The sequence below is a fragment of the Oncorhynchus keta genome, chromosome 3, assembly GCF_023373465.1.
Source record: "Oncorhynchus keta strain PuntledgeMale-10-30-2019 chromosome 3, Oket_V2, whole genome shotgun sequence".
Taxonomy (NCBI): domain Eukaryota; kingdom Metazoa; phylum Chordata; class Actinopteri; order Salmoniformes; family Salmonidae; genus Oncorhynchus; species Oncorhynchus keta.
Genome location: NC_068423.1, coordinates 13,615,577 through 13,630,509, shown reverse-complemented (window position 1 = coordinate 13,630,509; position 14,933 = coordinate 13,615,577). Strand labels below are relative to the sequence as shown.

The 14,933-nt window shown below is 44.2% G+C and overlaps 1 protein-coding gene across 2 annotated transcripts in view; it reads right to left on the bottom strand.

Moving 5' to 3' along the window:
* LOC118367095 (vesicle-fusing ATPase) overlaps positions 1-14,933 on the bottom strand; it is a 40,387-nt gene that overhangs the window by 10,180 nt on the left and 15,274 nt on the right. For both annotated transcript variants that reach the window (XM_052490330.1, XM_052490331.1), the window contains exons 5-10: positions 13,899-14,065; positions 10,308-10,415; positions 8,544-8,619; positions 7,742-7,897; positions 5,371-5,570; positions 4,264-4,429 (exon numbers count right to left, since the gene is read on the bottom strand). In XM_052490330.1, the coding sequence (XP_052346290.1) occupies positions 4,264-4,429; positions 5,371-5,570; positions 7,742-7,897; positions 8,544-8,619; positions 10,308-10,415; positions 13,899-14,065 (873 nt within the window). The remainder of the gene's footprint in view (positions 1-4,263; positions 4,430-5,370; positions 5,571-7,741; positions 7,898-8,543; positions 8,620-10,307; positions 10,416-13,898; positions 14,066-14,933) is intronic.

Below are 14,933 nucleotides of genomic sequence, written 5' to 3'. Positions count from 1 at the left end.
TAACTTTGATTTTTCAAAACGAATCCAAGTAGTTGGACTTATTGCAACTGTTACAGAGATGGTTGTTCCAGTTTCGAAGGTTGAGGTAGTCTTGTTTGACAAGCTCTTCACCATAGCAGTCGCTCTGAATGCAGGTTGTCGGTGATAAAAAAGTTCAAATTGTTGAATATCCTCCCTCTGGCTGGATTCCAATAGGAATTACAAATCATTTCACTAGCCAGCATATTGTGACTTGCAGATCTGATATGGCACATGAGCCAGGATCATCAGATCACAATGTGAGACTTCAGTGTTTTGTTAGACTTCAGTGGGGCTTTTGGCTTTATCGATCATAGTTGCTGCAGGAAAAACGTGTGTTATGGCTTTACGCCCCCTGCTATATTGTGGATAAAGAGGTACCCATTTAACAGAACACAGAGCGTGTCCTTTAATGGAAGCGTCTCCAACATATCCCGGTAGAATCACGAATTCTCCAGGGCAGCTGTCTAGGCCAGTGTGTCTATGTATGCGGATGACTCAACACTATACGTGGCAGCTACTACAGCGACTGAAATGACTGCAACACTTAAAGAGATGCAGTTAGTTTCAGATTGGGTGGCAAATAATAAGTTAGTCCTAAATATTTCTAAAACTAATAGCATTGTATTTGGGACAAATCATTCACTAAACCCTAAACCTCAACTAAATCTTGTAATAAATTATGTGGAAATTGAGCAAGTTGAAGTGACTAAACTGCTTGGACTAACCCTGGACTGTAAACTGTCATTGTCAAAACATATTGATACAACAGTAGCTAAGATGGGGAGAAGTCTGTCCATAATAAAGCGCTGCTCTACCTTCTTAACAACACTGTCAACAAGACAGGTCCTACAGGCCCTAGTTTTGTCACACCTGGACTACCATTCAGTTGTGTGGTCAGGTGCCACAAAAAGGGACTTAGGAAAATTGCAATTGGCTCAGAACAGGGCAGCACGGCTGGCCCTTGGATTTACACAGAGAGCTAACAGGAATAATATGAATGTCAATCTCTCCTGGCTCAAAGTCGAGGAGAGATTGACTTCATCACTACTTGTATTTATGAGAGGTATTGACATGTTGAATGTCACCCATGCATACCCTACAAGACATGCCACAAGAGGTCTCTTCGCAGTCCCCAAGTCCAGAACAGACTATGGGAGGCGCACAGTACTACACAGTACTACACAGAGCCATGACTACATGGACATCAAGTAACTGATGAAAGCAGTACAATTATATAAAAGAAAATGATACAAATACACGTTATGGCGGGGACAGCGGGGACTGTGAAGCAACACAAACATAGGCACAGACACATGCGTCCACACACACACACAATAACATATGCACTATACACACACATAGATGTTGTATTGTAGATATGTGGTGGTGGTGGAGTTGGAGCCTAAGGGCACACAGTGTTGTGAAAACTGAGAACGTATTGGAATGTTTTTAAAATTGTATAACTGCCGTAATTTTGCTAGACCACAGGAAGAGTAGCTGCTGCTTTGGCAATGGGGATCCATAATAAATACAAATACAAATGTTAGGGAAGAACTAGGCCATAACTAAAGGCCTTATGAAATGTCTAATATATGGTCATAAATGTTTTACTTTTAATTCAAACACATTCACTTCAAGGTTTCAGGACTATACGTTTTTGACTGCAAAAACCACACCTCCGTCACTAACACACACATTCATGGGTCGGTATGTCTAACATAGACTTGAAAGGCATGCTGGGAAATATGTAAATGAGGCTCTACATCCTACAATGTTAAAACATCCCAAAATATTACTTTAACACAACGAAGTGTTCTTTTAAAGATGCATTATGTAACTTTTTGGGCGACCTGACAAAATCCACATAGAAATGTGTATTATAGCTTTGTCATTCTCATTGAACGCAAGTCTAATAAGTGGTTGATCTGTTCTATATGCGCCATTTCTACGTTTTCCATTTTAAAGTTTCCGTTTTTGGCTCTTTTACTTTCAGGTTTGTACACCAGTTTCAAACAGCTGAAAATACAATATTTCTGGTTATGGATAATATATAGCGGTTAAGATGGTACAATGATTCTCTACACTATTGCTTGTTTTGGTACATAAACTGAAATTAGGAAAACTATTAGAATTTTTGCAACAAGGAAAAGGCGAAAACAATTCTGCATAGTGCATCTTTAAGTCGGAATTTGCAACACCCACAGTGTTAGTGATCCAACACTCTTAGGGTGTTAGTTTATCAACACTTTGAAAAGTGTTGGTTTAACACTATTTCAGTGGGTCACTCAATCAATTTTATATTTGAGATTCTTTAAATAGCCACCCTTTGCCTTGATGACAGCTTTGCACACTCTTGCATTCTCTCAACCAGCATCACCTGGAATGCTTTTCCAACAGTCTTGAAAGAGTTCCCACATGCTGAGCACTTGTTGGCTGCTTTTCCTTCACTCTGCGGTCAGACTCTTCCCAAACCATCTCAATTTGGTTGAGGGCAGGGATTGTGGAGGCCAGGTCATCTGATGCAGCACTCCATCCCTCTCCTTCTTGGTCAAATAGCCCTTACACAGCCTGGAGGTGTGTTGGGTCATTGTCCTGTTGAAAAAAAAATGATAGTCCCACTAAGCCCAAACCTGATGGGATGGTAAATCACTGCAGAATGCTGTGGTAGCCATGCTGGTTCTAAATAAATTACAGACAGTGGCACCAGAAAAGCACCCCCACATCATAACACCTCCTCCTCCATGGTTTACGGTGGGAAATACACATGCGTTCACCCACACCGCGTCTCACAAAGACACAGCAGTTGAAACCAAAAATCTCCAAATTGGACTCAAGACCAAAGGACAGATTTCCACCACAGATTTCCACCAGTCTAAAGTCCATTGCTCCTGTTTCTTGGCCCAAGCAAGTCTCTTATATTATTATTGGTGTCCTTTAGTAGTGGATTATTTGCAGCAATTCGACCACGAAGGCCTGATCCTCTGAACAATTGATGTTGAGATGCGTCTGTTACTTGAACTTTGTAAATCATTTATTTGGGCTGCAATTTCTGAGGCTGGTAACTCTAATGAGCTTATCCACTGCAGCAGAGGTAACTCTGGGTCTTCCATTCCTGTGACGGTCCTCATGAGAGCCAGTTTCATCATAGCACATGATTGTTTTTGCAACTGCACTTGAAGAAACGTTCAAAGTTTTTGAAATGGTTTGTATTGACTAACCTTCATGTCTTAAAGTAATGATGGACTGTTGTTTCACTTTGTTTATTTGAGCTGTTCTTGCCCTAATATGGACGTGGTTTTTTACCAAATAGGGCTCTCTTCTGTATACCACCCCTACCTTGCCACAACACAACTGACTGGCTCAAATGCATTAAGGAAAGAAATTCCATAAATAAACTTTTAACAAGTCACACCTGTTAATTGAAATGCATTCTAGGTGACTACCTCATGAAGCTGGATAAGAGAATGGCAAGAGTGTGCAAAGCTGTCATCAAGGGAAAGGGTGGCTACTTTGAAGAATCTGAAATAAAATAGATGTTTTTTTTTTTAATTGTGTGAATTTGTTTTACCCCTTTTTCTCCCCAATTGTTAGTAGTTACTATCTTGTCTCATCGCTACAACTCCCGTACGGGCTCGAGAGAGACGAAGGTTGAAAATCATGCGTCCTCCGATACACAACCCAACCAAGCCGCACTGCTTCTTAACACAGCGCGCATCCAACCCAGAAGCCAGCCGCACCAATGTGTCGGAGGAAACACTGTGCACCTGGCAACCTTGGTTAGCGTGCACTGCGCACGGCCCGCCAAAGGAGTCGCTGGGGCGCGATGAGACAAGGATATCCCTACCGGCCAAACCCTCCCTAACACGGACGACGCTGGGCCAATTGTGCGTCGCCCCACGGACCTCCTGGTCGCGGCCGGTTACGACAGAGCCTGGGCGCGAACCCAGAGTCTCTGGTGGCACAGCTGGCGCTGCAGTACAGCACCCTTAATCACTGCCCCACCTGGGAGGCCATAATAAAATATATTTTGATTTGTTTAACACTTTCTTTGGTTACTACATGATTCCATATGTGTTGTTTCATAGTTTTGATATCTTCACTATTATTGTACAATGTAGAAAATGGTAATAAATAAAGAAAAACCCTGGAATGAGTAGGTGTGTCCAAACGTTTGACTGGTACTGTATGTGTGTCTGTGTTTCTGTGCGCACATATGAATATGCGCATGTATGTGTGGTTTACCTATGACCAGGATGTTGTTGAGCTGCTCTACTCCGTCTATCTTGGAGAGCAGCTGGTTGACCACCGTGTCGTGGACACCTGTGCTGCCTGCCATGCTGCCACGTTGCTTACAGATGGCGTCGATCTCGTCAAAGATGATGATGTGAAGCCCACTGTTGGCGCCCAGCTGTGGAAGGAGAGAGGTATGGGTGAATAGAGCAGGAGGAAGGATTCTGTGGTCACACAGGCAATGCAGTGCTAACTTAGGAGAGGATGTAGAATGTCTACCACTCGCAGCCATGGCTGTTCTGGGCTAAATTCTCCTTTCAAAGCCTCCTCATCCTCCCTCTGCTCTACCATGGAGGGACAAAGTCCACACAAACAGAGAAAGAGAGAGTTTGTGTGAGGGAGAGACCGGGAGAGACCGAGAGAGACCGGGAGAGCCCGAGAGAGACCGAGAGAGACCGAGAGAGAGAAAAAGAGAGCGATGTGAGAGAGACTGTTAGCAAGAGATAGAGAGAGCGGGGTGGGGGGTTATCTGTCCATCTCTGGCCCTGTCAGTCTCCAGACGTAGCATTTAAAGCAGGTGTGGAGCTTGGCTTATTGTGGGCTAGGTGAGAGAGGGGGACAGAGAGGGGGGCAGAGATAACCCAGCAACTCATTAGGTGGCGAGGAGTGAGGCCGTCACTGTCACACCGGCGTCACCATGGAGTCTCAATACACAACTGTCCCCCAGTATGGAGAAACCCACAGACTTTTCCACCGTTATTATTACTAATATGCCTCTTTAAAGGGCAAATCAATCTTCTGCAGGAGAAATTAGCTTCTCTGTGAAGATTTGTGTGATGCTTATCTGTGTTTCGTGGAGTAGGCTGCATATTGGCCTCAGGATAAGGAATCCATTTAGTATGACATCTATTTGATTGACTTGTTATCAGGTATGTTGTGCTTGATAACCACACAAGTAATTGCAGTGAAGGTACTGGGTGGATTTAATGACATACACAATTGATTTACTGGTGTGTGTGTGTGTGTTTGTGTGTGTGTTTGTGTGTGTTTGTGTGTACGCATCTTACTGAGTTTTTATCTATGTCACATAGTGTTTATGATTTTTTTTCTCCCTCCCACCCTCTTCTGCTCGTCCTCTGCGTCGGCGAACAGCTTCCTGATGTTGGCCTCGGACTCTCCCACGTACTTATTGAGGATCTCGGGGCCGTTGACCACCTTGGGCTCGCGGGCGTTCAGCATCTTCCCAATCTGCCTGGCCATCAGAGTCTTACCACAGCCAGGAGGCCCGAACAACAGAATGCCCTTCACATGCTTACAGCCTGACAGGGAGGGACACAGACAAAACGTTCAAAGAAACACATCAGACTCGGTGTGAATGGTTTGTGTGCGTCACAATCGTATCAGCGTCGGTGTGAATGGTTTGTGTGTGTCACAATCGTATCAGAGTCGGTGTGAATGGTTTGTGTGCGTCACAATCGTATCAGAGTCGGTGTGAATGGTTTGTGTGCGTCACAATCGTATCAGAGTCGGTGTGAATGGTTTGTGTGCGTCACAATCGTATCAGAGTCGGTGTGAATGGTTTGTGTGCGTCACAATCGTATCAGAGTCGGTGTGAATGGTTTGTGTGTGTCACAATCGTATCAGAGTCGGTGTGAATGGTTTGTGTGTGTCACAATCGTATCAGAGTCGGTGTGAATGGTTTGTGTGTGTCACAATCGTATCAGAGTCGGTGTGAATGGTTTGTGTGCGTCACAATCTTATCAGCGTCGGTGTGAATGGTTTGTGTGTGTCACAATCGTATCAGAGTCGGTGTGAGGTGACTTTGGCCTTAAAGTCATTGTCCGATCTCATCCCTGATATCATATGTCACATCCAGATATGAAACATTCCCAAGGTATTTAAAGTTCACAAGTTCAATTTGTGAGAATGAGCAGGAAAAAACTGATGAATGGGCTAGATTTACTGTATTTACTGCTATGATTCACTACAAGTTGACTCTGTGGTGTGTTTCTTATAAAGATCAAGTCTTGTGATTAGACCCAACCAATTTGGAGCAGTTTTGGGTCTAGACTGAAACCCAGACTGCATTGGTCCTAGCAGCTTTTTGCACCTGTTTAGTGACATTTGCTCCCGACTCATCGAGGGGCCAGAGATAGACATCGCCCCTGTCATATATACGTGCTGAAGGGGAGACAGACAGGGGTAATGAGGAGGGGCTCCAGGTAAACCATTATAGTGTGTGTGTGTGTGTGTGTGTGTGTGTGTGTGTGTGTGTGTGTGTGTGTGTGTGATCCCTTGCTGTCTTCCTGACTTTTGCGGGAGTGTGAGGAGACATGGAGAGAGTGAGAGCCCCACCACACACACACCTCCCCCCTATGATCATCTCTCTCAGCACCTGCGCTCCCTGACACTCCCCAATTACACCCTCACCTTTAGACTCTCCTCTATCAGGGCTCGCCATCTCATTAGACCAGCCAGCTGGCCACAGCCAGGGGCCAACTCCTGCACCCCATAGCACCCAGCCGCCCTGCTTAAGGTCATCTCTCGCACTCACACTGGACGCCACGAGGCTAGGACTGGGGCTCTTTCTCTCTGTGTGTGTGTGTGTGTGTGTGTGTGTGTGTGTGTGTGTGTGTGTGTGTGTGTGTGTGTGTGTGTGTGTGTGTGTGTGTGTGTGTGTGTGTGTGTGTGTGTGGCAGAAGAGCACCTGACTTGCTTTCACTATGAACCATTCTTTAGTGATGGGAATCAGCATCGTAATCTGAGACATGTCAAACAACTATTTACCAGTGCATGCAAGGATTATTCCATGGGGGATGGATGCCTGCGTCATAACTGACAGATGACTGACGAATGAGAGCAGCTTCTCGAGAGGACACTACATTGTCTGTCCAATAATGGACGCCCCCTTGGGCCTAACCGAGTGAGTGAGACAATTCATTTTTCAAATAACTAGTTTACCGGTAGTCTAGTGTTCAGTAGTGTTGTCAAACAAAGAGAGAAGTCTTAAAAGTCTGAAACTACATTGTCAGTCAAATAATAGTATCCCCGTTCGGTCCACTTGTTTGAGACTTTGTCACAATGTGCAGTAGTATTGGTCTGAAAACCAATGCCATCAGAACACAGAGAGTCTTATTCATATCATGGTGTTTCATCCAGAGACCGATTGTGTGATTTGGTTTGGCTGGCTGTCCTGCCCTCCCCCCCCTCCCCTCACAGTGGCTAATGGTCTGTCTGACGTTAGGCTGGAACACAGGCTCACTGGGACCTTGAAAAGTGGTTAGCGGGGGGATGCGGTGAGAGAAAAATACACAGAGAGCTATAAAAAGTACAAGTAAGAGAGCGAGAAACTGAGTGTGCAAGAGAACAGGCATGTGTGAAAATAAGACTGAATACAATGGATTGAGTGAAAGTCAAGAAAGAGAAACTGCTGTTGAGAAAGAAAGATCTGGAGGACGAGAAAGACCAACAGAGACAGAGAGGAGCTCACCCATCTGCTCCACGATGTCTGGAGGAAAGACTCGAGAGGCGAAGGCCCTACGGAAGATATCAGAGAACTCCTTGTCCAGGCCACCGATGCCCATGCGCTCAAAGTTCCAGTCTGGGTTGATGATGGACTGACGAGACTCTCTGGTCTTCGCTTTCCCTTGATTTTCAGAAAGGCAAACACACAAAAAGGGCTAAATACTTTGTTAACCTCAGGTTCTCATCTATTTAACGTTTGACATTTTCTTCTTAGTGTTTTGTATGTGTGTAAACCTAGCACCAGTGGCAGCTCATAGATGGGGAATGGTGCAAAGCTTTTAATGTATTAACTAAATAGTCCATCAAAGACATAATGAAGAAGATGTACTCTACATGCCACTGAATGAATGACACTTTCCTCTCTAGGAAACTTTCGCCATCTCAATTTCGTCACTCAAAACAGCTGAAAGCAAGGAGAGGATAGCCAAACATAAAAAGTGGACAGGGTGCCCCCTTGGGGTCGTATTGGGTTACAACAAGCACATGCCACAAACTGATAAAGTCAGTCAGGGTGGTTTAGTGAGGCCGAGTGTCACTTAGCTTAGCCTTGTAAACACATCCACTTTGGTTCATTATGGAAATATCAAGCCTAATTTGTTTACATCTTTATATCCCGGGTCTATTACGCTTTGAGCAGACCAACTTGTCAGATATACACAACCCTGATTTACAAATACCGTAACGGAGTGAGACTAAATAGATTTGCTGTAGTCACTTAATACAAGACAGCGTTTTCCACATGAGAGCAAGCCGAGGATGACACTTACCAATGAGGGTAAGAGAGGAGCTCTCTGCCTTCTCGAAAACCACCTGGCTGTTGCCCAGCAACAAGCCAATGTCAATCTGTAAAGACCACGGAGATAGAAGACAGTTAGGAGTGAGATGGTGGACAGAGAATTCCACACGTTTTCTATGAGAATTTACTTTACTAACTAGCTAGCACCTTCGGTGTGGCTTACATCACCATGTTGTGTACACAATAACTACTGTATAGTGTAACTATAATAACTCAGGAAAAAAAAGAAACATCCTTTTTCAGGACTCTGTCTTTCAAAGATAATTGGTAAAAATCCAAATAACTTCACAGATCTTCATTGTAAGGGTTTAAACACTGTTTCCCATGCTTGTTCAATGAACCATAACCAGTTAATGAACATGCACCTGTGGAACGGCCGTTAAGACACTAACAGCTTACAGACGATAGGCAGTTAAGGTCACAGTTATGAAAACTTAGGACACTAAAGAGGGCTTTCTACGGACTCTGAAAAACACCAAAAGAAAGATGCCCAGGGTCCCCGCTCATCTGCGTGAACGTGCCTTAGGCATGCTGCAAGGAGGCATGAGGACTGAAGATGTGGCCAGGGCAATAAATTGCAATGTCCGTATTGTGAGACGTCTAAGACAGTGCTACAGGGAGACAGGACGGACAGCTGATCGTCCTCGCAGTGGCAGACCACGTGTAACACCTGCACAGGATCGGTACATCCGAACATCACACCTGTGGGACAGGTACAGAATGACAACAACAACTGCCTTACACCAGGAACGCACAATCCCTGCATCTGTGCTCAGACTGTCTGAAATAGGCTGAGAGAGGCTGGACTGAGGGCTTGTAGGCCTGTGGTAAGGCAGGTCCTCACCAGACATCACCGGCAACAACCCACCGTCACTGGACCATACAGGACTGACAAAAAGTGCTCTTCACTGACGAGTCGCGGTTTTGTCTCACCAGGGGTGATGGTCGGATTCACGTTTATCGTCAAAGGAGTGAGCATTACACTGAGGCCTGTACTCTGGAGTGGGATCCGTCATGGTCTGGGGCGGTGTGTCACAGCATCATCGGATTGAGCTTGTTGTCATTGCAGGTCATCTCAACGTTTTGCGTTACAGGGAAGACATCCTCCTCCCTCATGTGGTACCCATCCTGCAGGCTCATACTGACATTACCCTCCAGCATGACAATACTGCTCGTTCTGTGCGTGATTTCCTGCAAGACAGGAATGTCAGTGTTCTGCCATGGCCAGCAAAGAGCCCAGATCTAAATCCCATTGAGCACGTCTGGGACCTGTTGTATCGGAGGGTGAGGGCTAGGGCCATTTCCCCCAGAAATGTCCGGGACCTTGCAGGTGCCTTGGTGGAAGAGTGGGGTAACATCTCACCGCAGGAACTGGCAAATCTGGTGCAGTCCATGAGGAGGAGATGCACTGCCTTACTTAATGCAGCTGGTGGCCACACCAGATACTGACTGTTACTTTTGATTTTGACCCCCCCCTTTGTTCAGGGACCATTATTCAATTTGCTAGTCACATGACTGTGGAATGTCTGTTGCTGAATCTTGTTATGTTCATACAAATATTTACATGTTAAGCTTGCTGAAAATAAACGCAGTTGACAGTGAGAGGACTTTTCTGTTTTTTCTAAGTAGTTATGATTAGTTATAGTGTATGAATAGTCCTATGTAATGTAACATGGAATGGTGCTAATCTGACTAATAAAGCTCATGAGAGGGTTGATGCTGGAGGTACATGTACATTGTGCTTCTTCCCAGCGCCTGCATTTCCCTTGAGGATGCTGGGGTCCATGGCCTCGATGTCCTTTATCAGGAGGCCAAATAGCTTCTCGCAGAAACTAAACACCAGCTATATAGACAGAGAGAAACAGGATGAAAAGTGGACAATATGTCATAAGAATGTAAAGCATAACAGCATGTGAACAAATACGTTGTGACAATTTGCTACGGTTTGTAAGTACACCATTCTCAAAGGTTCTTGCACGCCATCAATGAGTATTTCGATCATCTAATCGATGGGGATAAACAGGATTTGTTAAGGATCGCCTTGCAACAGACGATGGAAGTTGACTATTGCATGTGATACATTTTGATTCCCCTGACATCTTACCATTGGATGCAGAAAAAGCCTTTGATAGGTTAGAATGAGAGTACCTACAGATCGCACTAGGTCATATGGGCTTGTGTGCTAAATACATCAATCTGATTTTGTACGCCAACTCTTGCGCAATGGTGATGACCGGCACTAACTGCTCCTCCTTCTGTCCCCATCTCTAGAGCTTCTGTCCCCATCTCTAGAGCTTCTGTCCCCATCTCTAGAGCTTCTGTCCCCATCTCTAGAGCTTCTGTCCTCATCTCTAGATCTTCTGTCCCCATCTCTAGAGCTTCTGTCCCCATCTCTAGAGCTTCTGTCCTCATCTCTAGATCTTCTGTCCCCATCTCTAGATCTTCTGTCCCCATCTCTAGAGCTTCTGTCCCCATCTCTAGAGCTTCTGTCCCCATCTCTAGAGCTTCTGTCCCCATCTCTAGAGCTTCTGTCCCCATCTCTAGAGCTTCTGTCCCCATCTCTAGAGCTTCTGTCCCCATCTCTAGAGCTTCTGTCCTCATCTCTAGATCTTCTGTCCCCATCTCTTCGTTGCTTCTCATTCTCTCACTTCAGCCTCTTGCCCGAGCCGTACGGCAACCCAATGCCATAGAACCAATTATCATTAATGGCTCTTCCCATTTTATCTCGCTGTACGCAGATGATGTCCTCTTGTTTTAAGCAACATTTTTATTGAGTACATTTAGTAGCTTCTCGGGATCGAAAATTAACTGGCTAAAGTCTGGACTGTTGTCCCTTAACAATTCTAATGACTCTGTAATAGCTGGTATACCTTATGTTGAAGACCTTAGATATCTGAGCATTGACAAGAGTCTGGAAGTGATTGTGACAAAGACATATACTTCCTTTCTAAACAAGTTTGAATGTGATTTAAAGAGACGACTCAGTCCTCATTAGCTTCCCAGTCTTGCGTTTCTGTAATTAAAATGAATGCGTTGCCCCTTATGAACTTTATTATCTCTATGATTCCGCTGTGTCTACTATCAGGATACTAGGACAGGCTTCATAGTGCAATCATAGAATAGCAAAATACAAATAATCAAATGATCGACTTTACAAAGACCCAAGCCTGCTGTTGGGTGGGGTGTTCCGGATGTTACATTTTATCACTGGGCTTTTGTATCACGACCAATTCCAATATAGATAGATCCCAGTAGTGACATAGATTGGCGGTCAAATGAGGAGAAACTTGTTCTTTACGCGGTTTGTTCGTTATCCCCTTGAAACAAGCTAGATTTCATTATGGCCCAATCATTTCTAAGGTTCTGTCTATGTAGACATTAGCAATGAGAGACACACTCATGTAGTTTGTTGTATTCCCAATGGAGTTAAAACATTTTATTTACACTTAGAGATTTATTTGACTCTCAAGGACTAGGTGCTTTTTCAGATGAACAACAGATGTTTAATTTATCTTCATTTTGTATGTGTGTATTTTACCACTTTTTTTTAGCTTGTCTCATCGCTGCAGCTTCCCAACGGGCTTGGGAGTCGAAGGTCGAGTCATGCTTCCGCCAAAACATGACCGGCCAAACCGCGCTTAACACCCGCCCGCTTAACCCGGAAGCCAGCCGCACCAATGTGTCGTTGGAAACACCATTCAACTGCCAACCGGAGTCAGCCTGCAGGCACCCGGCCCGCCACAAGGAGTCGCTAGAGAGCGATGAGCCAAGTAGAACTTCTCCGGCTAAACCCTCAATTAAGAACAAATTCTTATTTACAAAGACGGCCTACCACGGCCAAACCCTCCCCTAACCAGGACGACACCCTATAGGACTCCCAATCATGGCCGGTTGTGACACAGCCTGGGATCAAACCCAGGTCTGTAGTGACGCCTCTAGCACTGCGATGCAGTACCTTAGGCCGCTGTGCCACTCGGGAGGCCCTTTGTTTTCTAGTTATGTGCTACCTTAAAGGCTTATGGTGTTCTCTGGATTTCACATTTATGTAAACATCCATTTACTGACTGGATGTATGTAAAAATCTAAAACCAAAGGAATTGTATCAGTTATTTATTTGAAAATAGTTTATGGTACAAACAAACCCTTGAAGTTGAATGAAACCATGGAATAATGACTTTTGAGTTCTAGAGGAAGACATTGGAGTGGGAAACTGTGTGGAGTACATAAGTGGAGCATCTCGGGAACCTTAACCTCAAAACAATTCACTTCAACTTCATTCATAGAACGTATGCTACTCCACACAAAATATATCAAATGTCTTTAGTACCCTCCCCTTTACGTACCTTCTGATTACAGACACTGCTTTATTTATGCATGTAATGTGTAATTGTCCTCAGGTTTATTGTTTTGGGAAAAAGATCACTATATGTCTATCTAAAAATACTTGGGAGAAAGTGTAAGATCTCCCTGCTCTCCTGTTGTGTTGCTGTTGAATGACAGCACATCGGGATCAATGTCTTTAGATCACAAAAGGGTGTGGCTAGCAGGCCTAACAACTGCAACAACAACAATGCTTGTCTTGAGATGGAAGCTCCAATGGTTGTTCTCATTTTTAGATATTGTTATTTAGGAATTGTCCACTGCTCGTTTTCAAGGTGACAGTGAAAGAATCTTATTAAGGTGGTCAAACGCAGCTGAAAGTGTAAGATCTCTTGCTATGAGAAGTTAAATCAAAAGAGTCACGGGTGGAATGTTGTGGGTTCTATTTTGGGTTTATTTTCTAATTCATCTTGTTTTTTTATTTTACTTGCTTTGGTGGACTCAATTAGCATAGCATTTATTGTTGCTTGGTAAGTGCATGTACTATGAATGTATCTTGTGGTATTGATAAGCATGTAATGATTGTCATGTGATATGGACATGCGCTGACAAGGTATTTATCATTTGTCCAATGCTGTTTATTCTGCCAATTGATTGAATACAGAATAATAATAAAAACATATTTTAAAAATATATACAAAATGTAAGTACACAAAAAAAAAGTTTGGGCAATTAAATTATTTGACGAGATGTGCGCTCTATACTACCCCTCAACCAAAAGCCAAGAGTTCGACAAAGTTAAGCCTTGACAATGATCTACAGTCAGTTTTGCCACTTTGCAATGATTAAGGATTTAGGATAAGGGTAAGCTGATCCTAGATCTGTGTGTACGGGCAACTTATACCCAGAGCTTCAAGACCAACAAAGTCCTCGAGGAGGTAGTGTGTGTAACCCCAACCAGTCATCCTAGCCTTCCCCATCCATCTGTAGGCTACAGTTCCAGTACCTGCTGGCCTACACTGAAGGCCTGGCTGTTGAAGTGCTGGATGAACTCTGCAGCCATCTTGTCTGAGTCGTATGGGCTGCTGTCCACGCTCTTCTTCTGCAGGAAGTCAATCTCCACTATCATGGTGCCTACACACTGCTTGGACTTGTCAAAGTTGTAGCCGGTCACTACATGGACACAGAGCGGAGAAAGGACACACACTGAGAGATGGCAAAAGAGTAGTAGCCCAATTACTTTTCACCTTGTTTCTCAGTTTTTATTTTCACGTACAACGTCAACTGTCTGGTTGGTGTTCGATTACAGTACCTTGCTCGTTAGTGCTATTCACGTTGTAGCATATTGAACTGAACAACCTCATCTACGACTAACAACTAATTATTACCATTTGTTAGAGTGTACTGTTCACGTTACAGTAAGTTCAAATGGGCCTCTGTCGTTCAGGGCTTCACATCTGAGAGAGCACACTGCAACACGGGGCTGAAAGTGATTAAGGGAACCAGCTGTTCACAGTGCTCCGTCCACACCTGTTCACACCGAGCTTGTGTTGCCGTACCGCCGTTATGCAAATGAGCCATGTCGCGGATCTATTCCGGGGCAGGGTGTCTTTACATATCAACACTTTGCTAATTTAAGGGCTCATATTTTGATTTGCCTAGGCAGAGCTAGTCTGGTCCCAAACCGCATGTGCTGTAGCCAACTGTTGTTGCCATGCCTACATGTTTGGCTTGACAAAGAACGAACACAGAGAGGAGTTGGCTGTAGCACTAAAACAGATTTGGACTATGAGGCTAAGGCAGAGCTACAGGACTTAGGCCTATTACAATAGGCATTGTCGCTACAGATATAATCTGATAGTAGGTTTATAATGGCTTTGGTCACTACATGATTCCATATGTGTTATTTCAAAGTTTTGATGTCTTCAATATTATTCTACAATGTAGAAAATAGTTAAAATAGTAAAGTAAAACCTTGGAATGAGTAGGTATGTCCTAACTTGACTGTTGCTGTATATACACTACCAATCAAAAGTTTAGA